Source organism: Apis florea, unplaced genomic scaffold, assembly GCF_048593485.1.
Source record: "Apis florea isolate Af1SG1 unplaced genomic scaffold, ASM4859348v1 contig_2291_pilon, whole genome shotgun sequence".
In the NCBI taxonomy this organism is placed as follows: Eukaryota; Metazoa; Arthropoda; class Insecta; order Hymenoptera; family Apidae; genus Apis; species Apis florea.
The window spans coordinates 477428-498831 of NW_028256553.1; the positions used below are offsets into that span (position 1 = coordinate 477428).

General features: G+C 25.6%; 3 protein-coding genes across 7 annotated transcripts in view; 1 reads left to right on the plus strand and 2 right to left on the minus strand.

The window, feature by feature from the left end:
- The first annotated feature begins 431 nt into the window (after positions 1-431).
- Positions 432-2381, plus strand: HemK1 (HemK methyltransferase 1). Its single transcript, XM_003689598.4, has 5 exons — positions 432-863; positions 1179-1267; positions 1357-1570; positions 1680-1933; positions 2039-2381. Exons 1-5 carry the CDS (start codon positions 615-617, stop codon positions 2277-2279), a joined length of 1047 nt encoding a protein of 348 aa, XP_003689646.3. The 5' UTR covers positions 432-614; the 3' UTR covers positions 2280-2381.
- LOC100864503 (uncharacterized) lies at positions 2363-12221 on the minus strand. Its single transcript, XM_031919962.2, has 10 exons — positions 11968-12221; positions 7964-8273; positions 7425-7602; positions 6580-7234; positions 6094-6344; positions 5557-5732; positions 5062-5293; positions 4689-4863; positions 4146-4377; positions 2363-3684 (listed from the first exon to the last, which is right to left on the minus strand). Exons 1-10 carry the CDS (start codon positions 12092-12094, stop codon positions 3399-3401), a joined length of 2622 nt encoding a protein of 873 aa, XP_031775822.2. The 5' UTR covers positions 12095-12221; the 3' UTR covers positions 2363-3398.
- Positions 12222-13106: 885 nt separating this feature from the next.
- The window catches only part of kibra (WW and C2 domain containing protein kibra), a 42411-nt gene continuing 34113 nt past the window's right edge, over positions 13107-21404 (minus strand). For 4 of the 5 annotated variants that reach the window (XM_012495155.3, XM_086903257.1, XM_003689596.4 and 1 more), the window contains 9 exons: positions 20870-20978; positions 20328-20487; positions 18202-19719; positions 17618-17704; positions 17130-17319; positions 16464-16925; positions 16135-16350; positions 15578-16056; positions 14814-15375 (listed from right to left, as the gene is read on the minus strand). In XM_012495155.3, coding sequence (XP_012350609.2) covers positions 15093-15375; positions 15578-16056; positions 16135-16350; positions 16464-16925; positions 17130-17319; positions 17618-17704; positions 18202-19719; positions 20328-20487; positions 20870-20978 — 3504 coding nt within the window. In that variant the 3' untranslated portion in view covers positions 14814-15092. Of the gene's footprint in view, positions 14534-14813; positions 15376-15577; positions 16057-16134; positions 16351-16463; positions 16926-17129; positions 17320-17617; positions 17705-18201; positions 19720-20327; positions 20488-20869; positions 20979-21404 lie in introns of those variants that run through there. The other variant, XM_086903258.1, reaches the window with a different exon arrangement.

The following is a 21404-nucleotide window of genomic DNA, read 5'->3' on the forward strand; positions in this document are numbered from 1 at the left end:
TTTGCGCATGCGCTGCTAATCGATAATACGTTATCGACTGAACACAAAATAAACGGTATGTTTTGAATTTAAAAATTTTAAGCTATATAATTATCAATTTAAGAAGACAATATTACATAAAAAAGCAAAGAAATAATTATAAAATAATTATATTTTAAAATAAATTATAATTGAAAAATAGACTTTTCAAACATGCAGAATACATTTTTATTTTATATTATTTTTGAAAACCATATATTTTATTTTTCTATTTAATGAATTTTCGTATTAAAATATGTATTTTATATATATATATATGTATATATATAAATATTTATAATTAAATAAGTTGATAATAATAATTTACTTGCCCCATAAAATATTTAATTACTTCTTCTCAACTTTTCTCTGCACGATCGACGTTGTAAGTTGTATTGTAAGTAAAAATAATTAAATGTGTTTGTCAATAGCTGGCAGCACATACTAGAATTTAGCAGAGAGTTAAGAATTGTGAGTTTAATAAATAGATAGAATATGTATTTAAGTATTTTGTATGTCACATGTACACATTATGTGTAATAATTTTTCGTTAAAAGCGTAATTGATTAATAATAAATTATTTTATATGAAACATAATGTTTCGCTGTCTTTCGAGTACTCGATCTTTCTTGAGTATTTTAAGTGCAGAAGCATATGTACAATGTAGTAAAGCTAAAATAACCACATTTAATCGATCAACACGAAATCTATCCACAATAAACGTACAATGTCCTACTGTCGGTGAAATAATCGAAGAATGGAGTAACCGGTTTAAGAACGAACATATTCCAGAACCCGTAGAATCGATTGAGCACATTGTTGCGCACGTCATAGGCACTAACAAGGTATCACCATTATTATACTATTATAAGCATTAAATATTTTGTAATATAATTTTAATTTTTTATTTATATACTTTTTTTGCTATTAAAAATATTATAATTAATAATAAAATATTAAATCTTTGCATGATCTTTAATGATTTAATAATTATTATTCAATGTTATGAAATTAAGTAATATATGAGAAAAAATATAAATAAATAACAAATATAATTAAAATAAATACAATTATTATTTAGTGTTATAAAAATAAAATCAAAAATATTTCAGTTTACTTTCAAGTTTTAAAATAAAATTATAGTGTTAAATTATTTTCAGATATTAGATCTTGTAGATATAAAAAATAAACGACTTACGTCAGTTCAGCGCGATACATTAGATTCATTATGCGAATGTCGATTATCGAGGTAAAAATTTAATTGTTACAATTATAATTCTATAAAATTTATATATTTGTTATATATATTATTTTTTTAATAAAATCAAATCTTTACAGAATGCCAGTTCAATATATAATAGGAGAATGGGATTTTTGTGATATTACTTTGAAATTAGTTCCGCCAATTTTTATTCCGCGACCAGAAACTGAAATATTAGTCCATTATATTTTAAAAGCTTTAAAGTCTTCTGATAACAATAAACAGGAAATTTTAGAAATTGGATGTGGTTCTGGAGCCATATCTCTTGCGATTGCACATGCTAATAAAACAGTAATTATTATAATAGATCATTAACATAATCATACATTTATTTGATTGAAAATAATTTCTTATAATGTATAATAAAAATTTTATTATACAACATAAAATTATTTTGTAGGTTAATTGTATAGCAATTGATTCAAATCCAGAAGCATGCGAATTAACTAAAGAAAATCGAGATAAATTAGATTTAAAAGATCGAATCAATGTTGTGCATGCAAGTCTTAAAGATAATGGATCGATAGAAATTTCGAATGTATTAAATGAATCTAAAAATCTCGATTTGAATTCTAAAACTTTTGATTTTATAGTTAGTAATCCACCTTATATACCAACTAAACAAATATCTACATTAATACCTGAAATTAAAATGTAATTAAATTATTTTTTATATAAATTTATATATTTTATATTTATAATTATATATATTTATATTTATAAAATTGTATTTTTTATAATCTTGCTTTTATTCTTTAGTTACGAAGATGTAATGGCATTTGATGGGGGAGATGACGGTTTGAAAATTATTAAACCTTTATTAAAATATGCTGCTACTGCTTTAAAACCGGGAGGACGATTGTTTTTAGAAGTTGATACAACTCATCCTGAATATATACAATTTTTTACAAAAAAATATCCTATTCTTAAGCTTCAATATGAACATACATACAAAGATTTTTGCAATAATGATCGATTTATTGAAATATTAAAAGTATGATAAAAAATTTATAAATATCTTTAAAAATTAATAAACCAAAACAAAATAACGGAATTTATGTATATTCATCGAATGTACAAAAATAAAAATATCAATAATTTATTTGTTTCGATTATTAAAATATACATCGTATTTAAAAATAGTCTTTTATATTGGACGGAACTAATTATAAAATTGTATTTTTTAAATTTATAAGATTTATAACATAAAATTTAAATAATTGTTAAGAAGTGAACGATTTATATTAAACAATTACAAATACAATAATACAAATTAGTAAAACGATTTATATTAAACAATTACAATAGTATAATAATATGATTAACTAGTATAATAATATGTACAACGATAAATTGAAAAATATATTAATTAATAAATAAATAAATGATTTAATAATAACTTATAATGACAATAATAACAACATACCAATTTTTGTCTATTCAAATATATTATTTGAATAAACAAAAATAGAATATAAAAAAAATATGCAAAAAAATATTTAAAAAAAAATTTTTTCTAATTTTGGCAGTCTTTCTATATTCAATAATTGTAATAATTTAGTATGATATATAATACATATATAGTTTTATAGAAAAAATCGACTAAATCGCTAATAAAAGTCACACTGTATTTGTATATATCATTTCAATGAATGAGTTCAATCTCAATAGATTTCAATACATTATGTTATATATATTACATGGAATAGAAACATTGATTGTACATATAAAATTTTGTTAAATATTTACAATTATTATAAATGCAAATTTAAATACTGATTTTTATATATTTTCTTCCCATCTTACAAATTACTTATAGAAATTATATAATTTCTATTATGTGATATTTTCATACTAATAATCATCATAATTAATTTTTTTAAATTATAATCAAGAAAATCTTGTCATATAATCATTTTCGGTATAAGAAATATAACAATTTTTTATTTGAATATTTTCAATAATATTAATCTTTATAGAAAATAAAAATAGAAATATAATTGAAATTATACTTATTAATCTCTTTAATAGTTTTTTTCAATTATATCTTTGGATTATATTTAATTGTACTTCAGTTTTTAATACTTTTTATTGCTTAATATCGTAATTCTTTGATTGTTTATTGCGAAGAAAATTTTTCAAGTTCTTTCTTAATTGAAGCTATCAATGGTATTGCTGGATCTTCTTGTGAAAGTTGACAATCTGTAAGTATGCGTCTCGAATTTACAATCGGTAAATTAGGCTTATGAAATGGACCAGCACTTAATGGTCTGGAACCCCAATTATTACGAGATGATACAAAATGTCCATTTTCAACAGTTCTATTGTTATCTATCGTATTATATTTTAGCAGTAACGATGTGCGAGGTCGAGTATGCATTTCTGTTGATGGTGAAGATACAGGACTAAAAAACAATATTAAAATAATTATTTTAAATTTTAAATATAAATAAATTATAATTTATTTATATTATAATATTATAATTAATTATTATGAATATTTTATTATTATATTATATTATAATTATTATATAATAAATAAATATAATTATATATATAATTATAATTATAATATAATATAATTATAATTATAATTAATAAATAAATAATTATAATAATAGTAACAAAAAATATATTATTATGTATTTATAATAATATATAAATTTAACATAATATTATAATCTTATATTAACATAATATTAACATAATATTATAAATTGCATTTCAAAAAAAAAAATCTAAAAATTTATTTAATCAAATAAATAATTTTTCTTCATCAAATTTACAGTATATAGATACAAATTTATTTTTATTTATTAATGATGTTTAATGGAAAATATTTAAAAAATAATTACAATTTAAATACCTCGCATGAGTAGATCTTTCTTTAGTTTCTGAAAATATTGTAAAAGTGTCTGGTATACGTCCTATTGAAGTCGATTGTGTGGTATATAATTGTACATCTGATTTTTGATCTCTACTTCCAAAAAGACTAAAAGAATCTTCAAGAAGTTCGTGAAGTCTTTTTCTTGCTTTTCCTACAGGTCCAGATGACATTATGTAACTTGAATCAGCTTCTGTTTCTAATGTACCATTATCTGAAATTATATTAAAAAAATATTATATATATATATATATATCTATAATATTTTTTATATGTGTTTTACTAAGAAATTACTAAAAATTATTTAAAAATTAATTTTAAAATGTAAAAATAAGTATGAATAAATTATATAAATAAAATAAAATAAGTTTGAAATTCATTTTTATTTTAATTCATTATATCAATTTCTATAATGCACTTGAAATATATAAAAATATATTAAAAACAAGGCTATATAATAGAAAAATAATATAAAAAATATTATCAATAAATTAGTATAATAAATAAATTAAAAAAAAATCGTACTTTCAGCAGATAAGTTTTGTTTTCGAAGATTCCAAACTATAGGACCTACAACTCCAGGATCTTTGATTGCACTTGAAGTTCGCGCAAAAAATTTATCTTCATCATCTCTATAAACATCAAAATGATCTTTTTCTCGTCTCATTTCTTTTGGAGAATCTATATCTAAATGTTTGACCTAAATAAAACAAATATATATATATATATTAAAAAAATTTTAATAACATAAAAATTGTGACAAATATGAAATGATAAATCATTTTTAATATTTTTATTTTAATAATTTTAAATTTTTAATTTTATATTTAATATTATGTATTCCTTATAATTTTAATTAAGAATAAAAATAGAATAAATAATATAAAAATTTGCTCACCATAACTGGTTCCAATACTCTGGAAAGTGGTTCAACACTTTTCATGCTGGGAAATGTCTTACAAGATGGCATAGAAAGATAAGAATATGGTGAAGCAGTAGCTTCTTCTTGTTTTGTATAATTATTTTCCAAAGAATCTAACGTTTCTAAATGATCTACAATTACATCTGTTGAATCAGAAGTTCGAGGTGTATCAATGGCATTTGTTCGAGACATTCTTCCATGTATGAGTCTACAATTAAACAATATCAATTAAGAATACATTAAATATTACAAATTACATTTTTTATAATAAATGCAAAAACTTATATTTATTAATTATATTTATCAATTTAATATAAAATAAATAATTTAAAATATTTATTAATTTATTATAAAATTTAAAATTATTTTCAAAATACAAAATATAAGTACAATTGAATCTAAAATTTAATAAAAAAATATATAAACAATTTTAGAAAATTCATTTTTTATTATTTTTATAATTTATTATACCTTGATTTTTTTAGAGAATGTTCCCACGGACTTGATTCCCGTACTTTACTTTTTTGTTCGTCGTCGTTGTCGCTCGAAACTTCATGAATTCCTGCCTCAAGACTATCGGGAGTTTCAATAGAGACTGGAGTTCTCGACAAACTACCAAGGGTTTGTCTCTGACTGGTACCGTCAGTCTATAAAGAAGGATAGAATTTGCAAAAGATCAATAGGACTATTTCATAACAAATCAATTTAGAAGAAAATACATTATTTCACTGATGTCAATAACTCATTATCATCATCAAGAACAAATACATAAGTTTGTTGCTATGATTCTCTGTAATTTTAACTGTCTATTTTTGTTATAATGAGTCTAGATTCGTTATAATATGAATATATAATTTTATTATATTTATTATATGAATATATATTTTCTTTCGAAAATTTTGCATTTGTATAATTAATATTATACAAACTATTAAGCGAATTATAATTTTTTAAATTATAATTGATATTAAAAACTAATCAATATACATATTAATTAAATAAATATACCTTAATTTCCATTTCCGATGTTGAACAGGCATTATTATCAACAGTTGCTTGTATATATTCTCTTTTTTTCTTTAAAATATGATGACTTGGAGGTGCAGCTACTGCACTATGTGCTCTTTTTCTTTTTGCTGCAAAAATTAATCCCATCACAACAAATGCTAACAAAATAAAACCAGCACTTGCTGCACCAATTAATAGCCATGCATCTCTTTTTCTTGAAAGAGCCAATGGTCGTGTTTCTTTCAAATAAGCTATAAAAATAAAATAAACAAGCTATAAAAAATACAAGATAATCCTATTAAAAACGGTTCATACTTCTATTTTTTAATATATTAATCTCTTTTTAAAAATATTATATAATTTTTTAAATATAAAAAAACTAAAATTATAAGTACTGTAAATTTTTTTTTATATCATGATGATCAATTAATAAAATAAAAAGTTGCAAAAGATAATTGATAAATGTATTTATAAATAGACATTTACGTTCACTTTGAATAAGAACTGGTGCACCAAGTTCCAATGCAACTTCTTGGGATGACAAAAGAGCCATATCTCTAGCAGCTGTTTCTGCAGGTACAGGTTTTCCACCTAAGTGAACAGAGTAAATCAACTTTGTGGCACCATTTTCAGTTATGCTTGTATTTTGCATTCTAACTTGAACAGTTTCCTCTCCAGTATGATCTAATAAACGTAATTTAGAATGTTTGCTTATATTCTTTCCATCAATATTAGATACTTCTTGTTCTGACATTGAATAATTATTTTTATAATCTTGAAGATTATTCATCATGGAAGACAAATTAAAGGATACGTTATTCTCCAAGGAATGTTGATTTGTGTAATTTGTGATATTTTCATTGAAATCTAATGATGCTGTTGTAGTTGGTACATTTTTTTTATCTTTGATAAGACTTAATCTTTTTAAATAAAAATTATCCATTTGAATATGTTCACTATGATTTTCAATATCATTAACATTAGATGTTGGTAAAAGAGTATTATTAAAAGTAGATACTTGAACCAATTTTATGCTATTTGGCATTGTTGAAATTTGAGCTTCTGAATTCGTTTGAACTCTCAATTTAGTAGGTGAGTTTGCAGGATTTTCATATATTTCATTTTGATCAGCAATTTCTGACTAAAAAAATATTTAAAGAATATTTTTTTTTAAATTTTGATTTTAATTTTATATATAAATTAATATTTTTAATATATAAATTAAAAATTATATTTATATATTAAAAAATCTTATTACTTATTATAAATTATTTATTCATATTTTTAATTTTAAAAACATGCAAATTTAAATATGTCAGATTCATATATACCTTAGTTTTAACAAGTGCGTGTCCTCTTGTACTTCTTCGTAATCGTGTATTTGTTTGTAAAAGTCCAAGATGACGTTGTTGTTGTCTTAAAAATGCAGTCTTATATAATCGAGCTAATTTCAGTTCAATTTTAGGTGGTATAGATTCACCTGCACGAAGAACTGTTAGCAACCAATATCTAAAAAGAATAAACAATAATAATATTAATTTATTTAAAAAATTAAAAACAATTTATTTACAATATTTTAAAAAATTATTTACAATAAATAAATAAAAAACTAAAATTGTAATGAATAATGATTATATTAAATATTATTTTTAAAATTTGTTTTATATAATTATATTTATTTTTATGTTTTATATAAACAAACTACAATAATTATTTGAAAAGACTTATAAAAAAGACTTACATATCACTAATTTTAATGACCTCGAAATATATTATTAAATACATTATTAAGATACTGTTAAGCATTATAATACAATTTTAACTTAATTTTTACATAAAATTTATTTATATAAAAATAATAAATAAATACCTTGGTCCAGGATCTTCTCCAATAAGGATACCAATATTTTGATTTTCATCATTATTTAATCTAGGTGTAGGTTCAATACAAGTAATGCATTTTGGTTCAGTAGAATCAGTTTGATCAGGAAATAGTGATTTATGATTATCTTTGTCTTCTGCAGATGAATATAATGTTACAGTATGATGAACTGTTTTAGTTTCATAAAAAGTCAACCCTTGATCTATCCATGATGGAGCATCTTTTGCATCTGACCAAAAAAAATCCTGAAGATGTACCCGACGTCCTGGTAGATGTTCAATGAGAATAATTTCATCCTCTGTGATAAAATATATTTATTAATAAATTATAAAATTTATAATTATAAAATTAATAGAAATTAAAAAAACATATTTTAATATGATTTATTTGATTTATTAATCAATAAATTTAAAATAAATTATATTGAAATTAGAACAAAAAATTTTATAATAATATTTCATAATAATAGAATGTAAGGAGTAAATAAAATAAATAAATGTAAAATTTTATAAATTTTTATAAAATATATTTTTTTTAATTTTTTAAACATTGTAAATTTTCACATAGCTAATAGTAAAAGAAAAAAAGACAAATGCATGAATGCATCGATGCTCAAAAACTTTACTTTTCTAGGAATTCATTGGCTATTGATAAGGACAATAACCTTGTGTCATGCAAATCGTTTGCGAAACTGCGATCGTATAATCGCAGACGAACTCAAATATTGATAGAGTTATCACGCTATCTTCTTCCTTTGTGAAAGTTGCAAATTATTCTCCCTGTATATAACAGGGAGAGAGAAACAGGAAGTAAAGAATATTACTATTTAGATTTTTGTTTTAAAAATAATCGAAATTGAATAATAATTAAATATTTCGTTATTAATTTTTAATTTTATTTATTTTAAATTTATTTTCGAATAATTTTTTGAAATAAATAAATTGTTTTAAACTTGAAAGAAATGAATGAATTTGTTTGGTATTACAGCAGCTTGATTTTATGGTCTGTTTGTAGTTCCGGACCGGAAGTATCATCCGTATGTACTTTGTCGACTACAATTTTGTGATTAGATTACCCATACATATGTATAGTCAATATTTTCAATTATTAGATAGTTATATTATATTTATATTATAATTTGGATATTTAATACCTTAATTAAAATAAGTTTTTCTATTTGAAACATAAAATTTGAAATTAATATATAAAATAAAATACATAAAATAAATTCATAAATATTATTTCATTATTCTATTAGATAAATGAATTAAATCTCTAATAGAAATCTCTCATAAAGAAATGATCTCTAAATAGATAATTAAGTTAACTTGTTTTTGATTCGATATTATTGAATCGATCGATATTAATTATAATATATATAGAACATGTCAATAACAAATTTGGAAAATTATTTCAACAAGTTCAAGAAATATGAGATTATCGATTAAAATAAAGTGCACAAACTTACTACACAAACTTCCAAAAAGTTTGTCATGCCAATGCGTGACTATAAATTACTTATTACTTTATACGAAGTCATTGACCAATGAAATTATTATAATATATAAAATGAATCACTTAATTTTTTTTTTTTTTTGATTAAAAAAAAATTTCATGATCAAATTTCAAACTAGATAAATCTTGATTTGACAAATAATTATCATTAAAATAAAAAAGATGAATAAAATTATTCATTTATTCGTAAATAAATAAAATTTGCTACTAAGATCATCATATAACCAATTTTTATAGAGAATTTTTAATATAATAGAGATTTTATTCTATTCTAAAATAAAACAAACATAACAAATAGAAAGATTTTACGATTACGCAAACTTTTGATTTATAGTCGTTTAATGTAAAGATTCATGATGTACACCTTGAGTATTTTTAGACAATGATGGTAGTGTTAAATCGATAGGGAACTGAGTTCCTATGGTGAAAATAATGTAAATTGATTCTTATTAGTCTCCTCGAAATTTTACCTTCTATTCTATTACAAACCGTGCCTTTATAATCCTTTCTGATGCGCATTGTTACAACTTATTGTTGGTTACGTAATTAAACTCTTACTATTATCTAATTTCAATTTATCGTACGTAAAACTTCATTGCCAAGAATTTAATTGCATGGTTTAATCAGTTAATCATTGCAAACGATACATTTTGCTTTTATTAATTATTAATTATATTTAATTAATTAATAAATTTCGAAAATATTTATATATAAATACTTTAATTGAATCTTAAATGAAATTAATTCTCTTCTAAGGTGAAATTTAATATATTCGATTTTTAAAATTTTTAAAATATAATGTATAAATATATATAAACATTGTGTGCTTTATAAAATATTTATAATTTTTTTCTTTAAATTGATATAAAATTGAACAATTAAGATTGTAATTATGCACAATTAATGATGTATGAAATAGTATTTTTTTGAAAAAATTAAATTATGAAATTGTATTAAAATATTAATAATGTTTTAATAAAATATAATAATATAAATTTCTTATGATTTTCATATTTAGATACATGCAACGAACTCAAATTTTCGTTGTCTTATATTTGCGAAAATAATGCATATCGTACAACTACTTACATATCCTATAATTCGCAGTGTTTATTTTATTTGTACTTCCGGTAGTTCTGTTTCAAAAAATTTTAACACGCAACAATTAAAAAATTATCTTTGTCAAGAAAAATATTAAAAAAATATCTAATATTTTTATAATCTAACATTAAAAATGTCATTACGTTTTATAATAATTATTTACATATGATAAAATTACACAATGGATCAAATTTGCGTAAAAATAAAAATATAAAAAAATACACGATGAATTTATATATATTTAATGTGCTTATTAGGATACAAAAATACAAAATCTATAATTATTTAACTAAACTCAAATATCTATGTATCCATTAAATTATTATTAAATTATGTTAAATTTAAAGATTTTTATCTTAAAAAAATGTATTCTTTAATTAAATTGTTCAACAGAATATAACAGAGTATAACATTTGTTATATTTACTTTCAAAATTTCATTGAAACTTTGCACCAAATTATATAGACTACATATTTGTATACAAAATAAATTATAAAATGATCTAATACGATTTGCCGAAGGTCTTTGGCATTCAAGTTCAATATCATTCGCATCCAACAAATAGTTCTGGTTGCGTGGGAATGTTCAATGGAAGCGTGACTTTAGTCGGTATTAAATGTTCCGTATGTCAGCGAATTGTATAGTACTTACATAAAACTTGATGTTATATGTGCATATGTATGTACTTATGTACATCGGGAAGTGTGGCGTCGATAATAATATCGATTAGTGGATATATGCAGCTGACCGAGGAATTACCTAAAGTCTTCTAAATTCTGCCACCTAATTTCTTCAGCGATTTTGAGTAGGTCGACATGAAACTCACGCATTACAATAATATACATGGTCACGGAAACTTGAATTCTATGACGTACAAGTTGCAAACTTTCTTCAACTGTGACGTATCCACACCATCATATAAGTTATACTCGTTTTCGAAAAATGCGCGCCAATGAGAAACTGAATGAATGAGAATTGATAAATCATATATGTGAGCGAAATAAATGTTCACTTATAAAATATGAACATTCTATGTAGAATTTTTATTATTTTTCATCTAATATAATATTTGCAATTCTTTTGACTATTTAGGAATTCATATATATAAACTAGTATAACGAAAAATATACATATGAACGATAAAATTAAACAAAATCTAAACAATAGAAACTATACTGGAATAAATTTAATGCATTATCATATAAGAACTAAAAAAACGAATATTATGAAAATATTAATCTTATATACATATATATATATATATATATATATATATATATCGTAGATTTTCTGACATTAACCGGCATAACACAAAGTGAAACAACAAGCCCTTCAATTTTAAATCTATAAAAATATAATATGAAACACAAACTAACCAGCTCCCGGTGGAAGGAAAGCTTGCACTTTCAAGATATTTGAATTTTGAAGAAAAAATATTAGAATTTGTATAATTGCCCCGAAGGAAATTGATAAAACAGTACGTAAAACAACATATAACAACATCACGCCGGATGCACTGTGCTATACTAAAGAGTTAGATGCTGTTCACAAATCTACTGAACTATACAACCAATCCAAACTCGAATATTTATGTATTGCGCCGGCGCAATTTTATGAACATGCGCAAATATATTTTATACTTTGTTTCAATAAAAAACTTTCACTTTTTTTTATTGTTAAACATTATTTAACGAATGTTGTTTATTCTGAATTTAATATTATTCATTTTAAAACTTTAATATATATTATATATTGAATAAATTATTTAAATAAGTTGTTTTACTTTAACTTAAATTTAAAAGTGTAAGTATAATTTTTGAAGTTCCAATAATTTATAAATTAATTATCCAAAGTAAAAATTTATAGTTTTTACAACTTCATTTTTGATATTATAAGTATATTGTCTACTTTTTTAAAAATATTTTTCTGATATAAAATTTTTTAAAAAATATTATAAATATAAATAAATATTTATCCAAAATATAAAAAAGAAAATTAATTCTGAATATTAAACAATTGTGTTATATTAAGTGCATAATTTTTAAATGTCATATTTTTATATTACTCAGACTGTTTTGTTAGAATGATTTTATTGCACCACTGCTTAGTTAGTCACATAAAAAATTCAGGAATTAAAAGAAATATATTAATTATTAAAAGTCTGAGAAACAAAATTTACGATACAAAATAATATGGCAAGAATATAATATATTTTTTTTCTTTAATCATACGAATCACTACCATTTAAATCATTATCATTAATTACAAGTCATACTGTGGTTTCTCGGAGGATGTACGTGTTTATGTAGGTGTATATATTTCATTACGAACTTATTATACCGTTATTACTATTCTTATCAATATCAGTACCATGATTCATATTTCATGTTCTATTATACTCATTGCCACCACTTTAATATTGCCATTATCATTAATACCTTTGTTAATAGCATTATCGTCAGTTTTTTAACTATCGTTTGCATAACCGCATTACCATTATTATTTACTATTGTCATCGACATCAACATTGTTATATTTGATTCAACACAGTAAGACAAAGTGGTACATAATATGTTAACGTAAATTAAATACATACATACGTAATAGATTCTGCACTTTGATAGCGTAGTTCTATTACATAAAACAACTCTTGTTTTTTTCTGTATATTAGAAAAATAACAAAAGTTGTTATATGAATTGTACATATTTTTACCATAATAATATGTATTTGCGGTTCATACAAATTTATTGCGTAATTTCTGACTTACGCATTATAGATACATACATACATACATACATATAACATATGTTGAAACATACATACACACACGCATGCACGCGTAAATACATGTGAATATATGTATATATAAAAAATTTGTATCTATATATATATATATATATATATATATATATATTTATATTTTATAGACGCGTAAACTTGATTGTCGATGCGTATATACAAAGTTATTTACATAATCGTTGTTTAGAAGATTTTTACTAATCCTCCAAAAACAATTCCAACTAGGTTCCTCAATATACATACAAAATGATCATGCATAAAATTGAAATTTAAATTCTCATACTTTAAATTTAAATTCTTATACTAATATAAATTTTTTTACAACAATTTATATATATTAGAATATTCTTAATTAATTATTATTTTTGTATTAATTTTTAAGAAAGAAACGTATAAAATAATTAAATAATTTTTACAAATAAAAGTCTTTTTTTACAAATATTATTATATTAATTCCGCTTCAATGAAATAATCACATTTTTAAAATAAAAATAATTTTTAACAAATCAGAATTAGTATCTTCAATAACAATTGCAATTTATTAATTATTTTTAATATTTAGAAATTCCAATTAGTATCCATTATAAATGATATAATACATTTAATAATTTTTTCAATGAATATAATCTCGAACTCAATCTCTCTCTCTCTCTCTCTCTCTCTCTCTCTCTCTCTCTCTCTCTCTCTCTCTCTCTCTCTCTCTCTCTCTGTCTGTCTTTTTTTATTTCTCTGTATTAAAAAGATATTCTATTAAACGAAAAAAATGAAGAAAACAAAGAATTCGTGCATATGCATACATATATATAATTTGTGCCAATATTATATACAAACAGTTGCACGAAAAGACATTTGCAATTTGCTTTGATTCTACAGAAAATTATTTAATTGAAACGGAACATGGCTGAACTCAACTCATAATAAAAATATAATAAAAAGATAATCACTGATCATATCGTAGCCAAGAATATAAGAAGGATACAAGTATCCGAAATTGTAACTACAAATTACAAATGGCAGTAATGAAATCAAGGCAGAATTCAACCAACCAGGGCGATAGCCTTTTCCTCTTTCCTTTTTGCCTCTTTTCCGTTATTTATTACATTTTCTATATTGCAGTCCAGCTGCTCAGTGGGACCATTATTCTAAAGAGAAAAAAATAAAGGATAGCAAACGAAGCAATTTAACATAAAAATAATGAACCGGGATTTAAAAGAGGAACCCAATGGAATTGATTAAAATTAAATAATTCTCGCATAAAATCTCATTTAAATAATTTACGATTTTCGTATGTACAAAGCGTTCATCTCACGCATTTTTTTCTATAGTTTCTTTCTATAGTTTTATAAGTCTTTCTAAAAATTTCTTTTGTGGCATCGCGTTCTCGCGTCAAAACCAATAATAAAAAAAAAAAAACAATAACAATATCAGTAACATTTTGTTCAATTTATTATATTAATTACACTAGCATCACTACGTATGTGCTGTTCAAATGTACTTCGATAAATGTACTTTATCTATTCTTTTTTCAATCATCGTGCATGGCACTTAGAATTCGAAAAAAGCAAAAAAACAATATTCTATTGTTTTTTTTTTTTTTCCATTCTTTGTTTTTGCCCGAAAGTCACTGGATTGATACGTATTAATTAAATTATCCAATAATTTGAAGAACTTATCCATTGATAAAAATAATAAGTGTAAACGTTACACTTCAACACCGAGAACTCTATCGACAACGTATTCGTACCTTCTTGGCTCTTCACCATCATTCGATGTATTTTCATTAGGAACACTATCTGACTGAACGGTCAAATTCGAAACATCTTGAGCACCAAGTTTAGTAACCATATATTCGGTAGTAACTGGCTCCGAAGTGTGTCTCCTATGCTGAATAAATGATGGTGATGATAGATTTTCACATATTGAATCTTCGGGTGGAAGTACAGGAACATTGAGATTAACGCGTGTAAAAAACGCCATTTTTTCTCTGAAATTAATTTATAATATTTCCAATAAAAAAATATAATTTAATCAATGCAATATTATAATATTATATAGTTCATAAGAATTAATTTTTTTTATTATACAAATATTATTATATTAATTAATATCACTAAATTAAAAAAATTGATAGATGTTATAATAAAAGATAAACATTTTAAATATATTAAATAATAAAATATACATACTTGAATGAAATAATATCTGGTTTTCCTTTACCAGCTTTTGTTTTCCGTAATTTATAGATTTCTTTTGAAGTCTTTTTCAACATTTTTTCTACTCTTTTGTCCTCAGCACTTTTGCCATTTTTTCCACTTTCAGCTTGTGCCATTAAATTTTGAAATTTGTGATCCTCCAACAACCATGTTGTAAAGTCGGTATCCCCTTTCTCTCGCGCTTGCTCTAACCTTTGCTTTAATTCACGTAACCTACTTAACTCATCTTGAAGATTATTTAATCTAGCATGTTGTGCTTGAAGATCCAATTCAAGATCTAAAGATGTTCTAGCGGTAGGTGGTAAATTTGTAGATTTTTTTGAGACAGTTTTACAACTGAGTGCAGATAAAGGTCTCCGCCATCTAAGTGATCGTCTTTCGACTGAATTTCGTTGAAAAGGTCCGCCTCTACGATAAAGTGGCATGCTACTATCACTATCGCTACGATTTAACTATAACAAAAAAAATAAAATCGATTAAAAAAATAGAAAAAAAATTTGAGAATATCTTAAAAAAGAAATAAAATTTACCCGACAAATATAATGATTTTTGCTGACTGCAGCACTAGGTGAAAACGTTTGACTTCTTTTAATTACAATAGAATTTTTGTCATCGTGAATAGCGCTAGAAACAACACCAGCTGCTGAAAGTTTCCTCTGTTTTCCTTGTTCTGGGATAAAAACACATTCAGTATTGGTTTCTTTATCCTGAGTCTGTCTTGCTTCTTCGTTTAATTCTTCATCTTCCTATAAATTTTATTTATAAATAAAATTTACAATTACAAAAGGATCATTTTTATATAAACTAAAGAATTATGGATGAAGTAAAATATTATATAATAATTTAAAATATTATTTACCTCATGCTCCAATACATCCTCCAGAACATTATCTTCCATCGTAAACTCCACAATGATACCTTCCTCATCGCTATCCTCACTTCCGCTTTCGCTACCACCATTTTCATCCTCTTCTTCTGGACTTCCCAAACAATTGGCTAATTCTTCTAGTCTTAACGAAATTGCTGTCTGAAGTTCATCGCATCCCTGATTTCTCGTCAAAGTCGATGTTTGAGAGCTAATGATCGTGCTCTCGTCACTACTTTCTTCTTTCATATTTTGTACACCACGATATACCGATAAATCTGATTCTTGTTTGTCATGTTTGGCCTGCCTCATTACGCTGGTGGAGATACTATTGCTATTGCTGGTGCTAGTACTTGGGCTATCGGATGGTTGCATGAAGCGGAAAGAGAGTATGTTATACCATTTTACACTTGGTGATTCTGGACTAAAGTCTGCAAGAGACACTTGGGCGGATCCCTGAAATAAAGAACATCAAGTATGAATTGGAGAAATGATGAAATATATGAAAAAAAGTATATTAAAATATTGTAATAATTATTTGATTGACATTTAATCAAAATATTATCGCATATTAATCAAATATTCAATGTAATTTTTTATATCTTATTGTCATCTGTTCTTTCAAAAGAGAGAAATAAAAAGAAATCAGAAGACATGTACCAAGCATTCCTCAGACTCATTGCTCGTGCACCAAACGTTGACTTGTAATGTCTTCGTATATAATTTGTTGAGCGGAACTGCAATCGGGAATGTTTCACCGAAGGTTGGTTTGCGCAGATCCACAACTGGTTTTGTACAACACATGTGATTAACAGGCGGTTGCATTGGAAGCAATGCAGCCTTTATATATCTAAATTTAAACAGAGAAAAGACAACTATTAGTTTTCACAATGTTTAATTTTCATTCAATAATTTATTATAATTTTATATAAATTTCTTTTCTCTCAATACTTATCATTAAATATGTATTCTTGCTTTGAATATTTTAAAAGAATATCTTGTATAAAAGAATTTTATGGCTAGGAATTTTTCATTCTAGTTAAATAATTTGTAATTTGTAATACAAATTAAATTGAAATTTTTATTAAAACAAGATTTTAATAAAACAATATAATAAAAATCTATTATACGATTAGAAAAATACTTACACTTGCGCGTTGTTAGGAATAAAAAGAGCAGCCAAATTTCTGGCACGTTCAATTCCAACATGGAGCAAACCGTCACTTACAGAATATCTATACAAATAAATTATTTATTTAAGTATATATATATACTTAAGAAATTGTATGAAATTAGAATTTTTTTAATTAGGATTTGTTAATATCATATTTAATAAAAATTAGATTACACTTTAAAAATCTTTTTCAATAAAATGATTCAAGCCCTGATTATTTCAATAATAAATAATGTGTAATTTTATACATACTTTATCATATTTCATTAAAATGATTATTAAAAAGCAATTTTCTTCAGCATAATCTTAAATAATATTCAAATATTAATAATTCTTTGTATATTGTACGTTTGTATATTATAGAAAAACTATAAATATGTAATTCAATGTTCCTTTCTATCATATTTTCATGATTTATATATAATCTATTTAATTCAGTCAGAATCAATTATTATTCATTCATTCACGAAACGAAAATTTCTCAATTCTTGATATATCTTATAAAGCTCTTTTATCAATTACTAAAACAATAAACAAAATTAAAAGCTTAAAACAAACCTAAGTTTAATTTGCACCTGTGCCGTCTCTAAGCTCATCTCCCCCAACGCCAAAGAATTCACGTCATCAATTGCTCCAGGTAGTTTCCTTCGGTTAGAGGCCTCGAATACTCCTGAATCACCTGCAACACTTTCATCGGAAACGGCAGCCGAGACAGATCTGGTATTCGTACCGGAACTGCTAGCTCTCGAACGAATACCGGTGGGAGGAGGTGTTTCGCTGATAGGTGAAAGAGGCGGTGGATCCTGCGAAGGATGCTGCATCACGCATACAGGCCTGCCAAGGCCGCTGCCTTGGGACATATTTCCAGATTGCAATTCGACCGGTGGATGTGGACCACCGACCAACTTGAGACGATCTTGGGAACCAGCACAGGTTTGTTCTTGCGACGACGTTTGCTGTTGACTAAGCCTAAGCTCCGCCAAACGATCTTCCAACTGATTTCCGTCTAAGTGAACGTTAGACGAGGCGGTGAGTCTCTGATGTCGTCTCTGCATCTCCACGTGTTCGTACGCGGGTGGTGGGCCCATCGGGGCATTTTCGTATAAGGGTGAAACCGGTGGACTGACGCTAGACAGGCTCGATCTTGGTGACAAACTTGGTTGCGATCGACCCGGCGATGGTGTGCTCACAAGATTGTTCTGTTCCGAGCCTCTGAGCAATCTCTCCACTCGTCTATGGAGATCAACCATGTCGACCGGTCTGTCTTGTTGAGATGTGACAGGACCAAGGCACTGGGGGCCACCATAAATATCGGTGAAACTCAATCCAGAACTTAGGGAACCTTTACTGCTAGTCGTGCTCAGACTTCCAAGACTGGAACTACTACTGACCGAAAGCGTGCTCGCGCTAAGAGTTTTCAACTGACCCTCGAGCATCGCCATCGAGCGTAAAGCGTCCCTCAATTGCTGTAGTAACAATTGTTTTTCTTCGTGTAGCCGCACGCGATCGGTAATCGTCTTGTTCGACAATTCAAGCGCGTTGTTTAGATCCTGCTCGAGGCGGCGGATCTCGTTCTGGATCTTCTTCATATCTTGTTGCGTTCTGGTACGTGGCGTGATACTTCTTAATTCTCGGAGCAATTGTTCTTTCTCCTGGAAGAGCAGCAATTTGTCCTTGTCGCTTTCCGTCTGGCCAGGAGTTACCTTTTCCTCGAGATCCGCTAATTGTTGTTGAATGTGCTGTATCCTCTTTCTCGCCTCGTCATATTGCAACCTCATCCGAGCCATTTCGGCCAAACGCGTGCCGATAGGCACTAATTCGCCGGATAAATCGGTCTGAGATGCCGTGCTAAGTTTTTCCTGAGGTAAACTGAGCGTGCTGGCCTCGGGACTACCTTCGCAAAGCTGCAATCTCGTCAATTCATCCTTCAATTGAGCTAAAGACTGCATCAGCTCAGCTTTCTCCTTTTCGCCCGAGCTCAGCGATTTTTGAATATTTCGAAGCTCTGTCATAATCGCCTGAGCCTCCGTGATGTTGTAACAACCGCCATGATGACCACTCAATTTTTGCTCAACACTGCATTAGAAATAAGAAGAAAAATTAAAAATTTGATTTTTTTTTTTTACAATTATGATTTTAATTATAATTTTTACCGATATAATACGAATTATTTCTTTTATTTTATTATAATGTAGAAGGAGAGATATTAAATGAATTTTAAACGAATCTCACATGAAAAATTTTATTCTTTAAAATTCAAATTAATATACTTCATGTTCATTTTGCAAACCAATTAATACAAATAAACTCTTTTCTTGTAAAAATATTTTAAAATATTAATTTTAAAATATTTTCTCTTCTCTGTATTATTAAATTTTTTCAAACATTTCAAAAATTGTGTTAAATCATATAATAAGACAGTGTAAAAGAAAAGGAAATTCATAATTATTATTGTTATAAATATACATAATATTGTTATAAATTTAAAAATGAAAAAATGCATCTATCCACATGATCATATCGATCAACAACGTTCAATTTTTATCGTTGATCTCGTTATCTATAATTTTAAGGATCGAGTGCTTAGAATTCGTTCATTTGCTTCGTCACACTCACAAAAGATATATATTCTTCTTGTTCAGCTACCCTTTAAAGGTGAATCTCAAAATAAGACAATGACATACCTTGCAAGAGTGTCCACTCCTCGTTGTGTGCAGTTCATTTCAGCTCGGATCTGTTCGAGCTCTCGTTTCAGGCGGGAAACTCTACTCCTTGCGAGTGCGACATCGGATTTCAAGAGATCCGGATCGTACTTGGTACTCAATGAACTTGAACTGGAGCACACTATAGGTAAGATAAATCATTATTGTCTCGTTTGATTTATTACACGTTTAAAATATATTTTTCATCGATTCTTTGTAACTCATCATTATAATGAATTATAACAAAATGAAAACGAAATATTTTCGAATAAATATTTTATCTCGATAATTCGAGTTTCGTATAAAAATAAAATTCGCATAAAGATAGAATAAATATTTTTATATCCAGAAAATATCGAAAGATTAATAAAATGTGTGAGATTTGCCAAAGATTGAACGCGATAACACGGCAATAATTGTTTTTAACGTGATACTATCTAGATGAATAATTACTTTGCACAGTAAATTAGATACTTTGAATGGTAAAAAAAAAATAAATACCGCTAATATCAAGGTGTACTTACAACTTGTACGCGAAGCGCCAAGCGTCGTTAAAGCGTTGTTAAGGTGATTGTACTCATCTTGGGCCAGACATAGCCTCTGTTGTTTCACATCGTAGATCTCCTTCTTCGCCTGTAATACAGATGGAAAAAACATCGTCGAAATGAAAATTCATTATCTTTTCAAAAGAAAACACGTTAAAAATTTATATATAAATATTTATACATTACAAAACGAATTTGCATTCGTATTAAAATATTCATTTGATCTTTTAAACGATTTATTTCATAGTAACGCTTTACCCTCAATGTATAGACGTTTGCGTTAAAAATAATTCATATTAATAAATTAAAACTTATCTAATTTTTGTTAATGCCAATTAATTGGATCGAAAAATGACTCAGTCATCGAACCATGAGAGTTAAAGATACGTTGTGGATAAAATTATTGAAATCAATGGTAATTACTTCATATATAGAAAGATTCAATTTTCGCGCGTATACAATGTATATAAAGAATACTTATTAGAAAGAATTTTCCGATTGTAAATAACATTTG

What these genes read in the sequence shown, in the direction of transcription:
- HemK1 (XM_003689598.4), top strand. Translation starts at nt 615, where the DNA reads ATGTTTCGCTGTCTTTCGAGTACTCGATCTTTCTTGAGTATTTTAAGT. An exon ending in TTGCACATGCTAATAAAACA is followed by an intron (nt 1,571 to 1,679) that starts GTAATTATTATA and finishes ATTATTTTGTAG; the next exon opens with GTTAATTGTATAGCAATTGA. An exon ending in TTAATACCTGAAATTAAAAT is followed by an intron (nt 1,934 to 2,038) that starts GTAATTAAATTA and finishes TTTATTCTTTAG; the next exon opens with TTACGAAGATGTAATGGCAT.
- LOC100864503 (XM_031919962.2), bottom strand. Translation starts at nt 12,094, where the DNA reads ATGTTGTTATATGTTGTTTTACGTACTGTTTTATCAATTTCCTTCGGG. An exon ending in AGTTCTTATTCAAAGTGAAC is followed by an intron (nt 6,345 to 6,579) that starts GTAAATGTCTAT and finishes TTATTTTTATAG; the next exon opens with CTTATTTGAAAGAAACACGA. An exon ending in GAAAGATCTACTCATGCGAG is followed by an intron (nt 3,685 to 4,145) that starts GTATTTAAATTG and finishes ATTGTTTTTTAG; the next exon opens with TCCTGTATCTTCACCATCAA.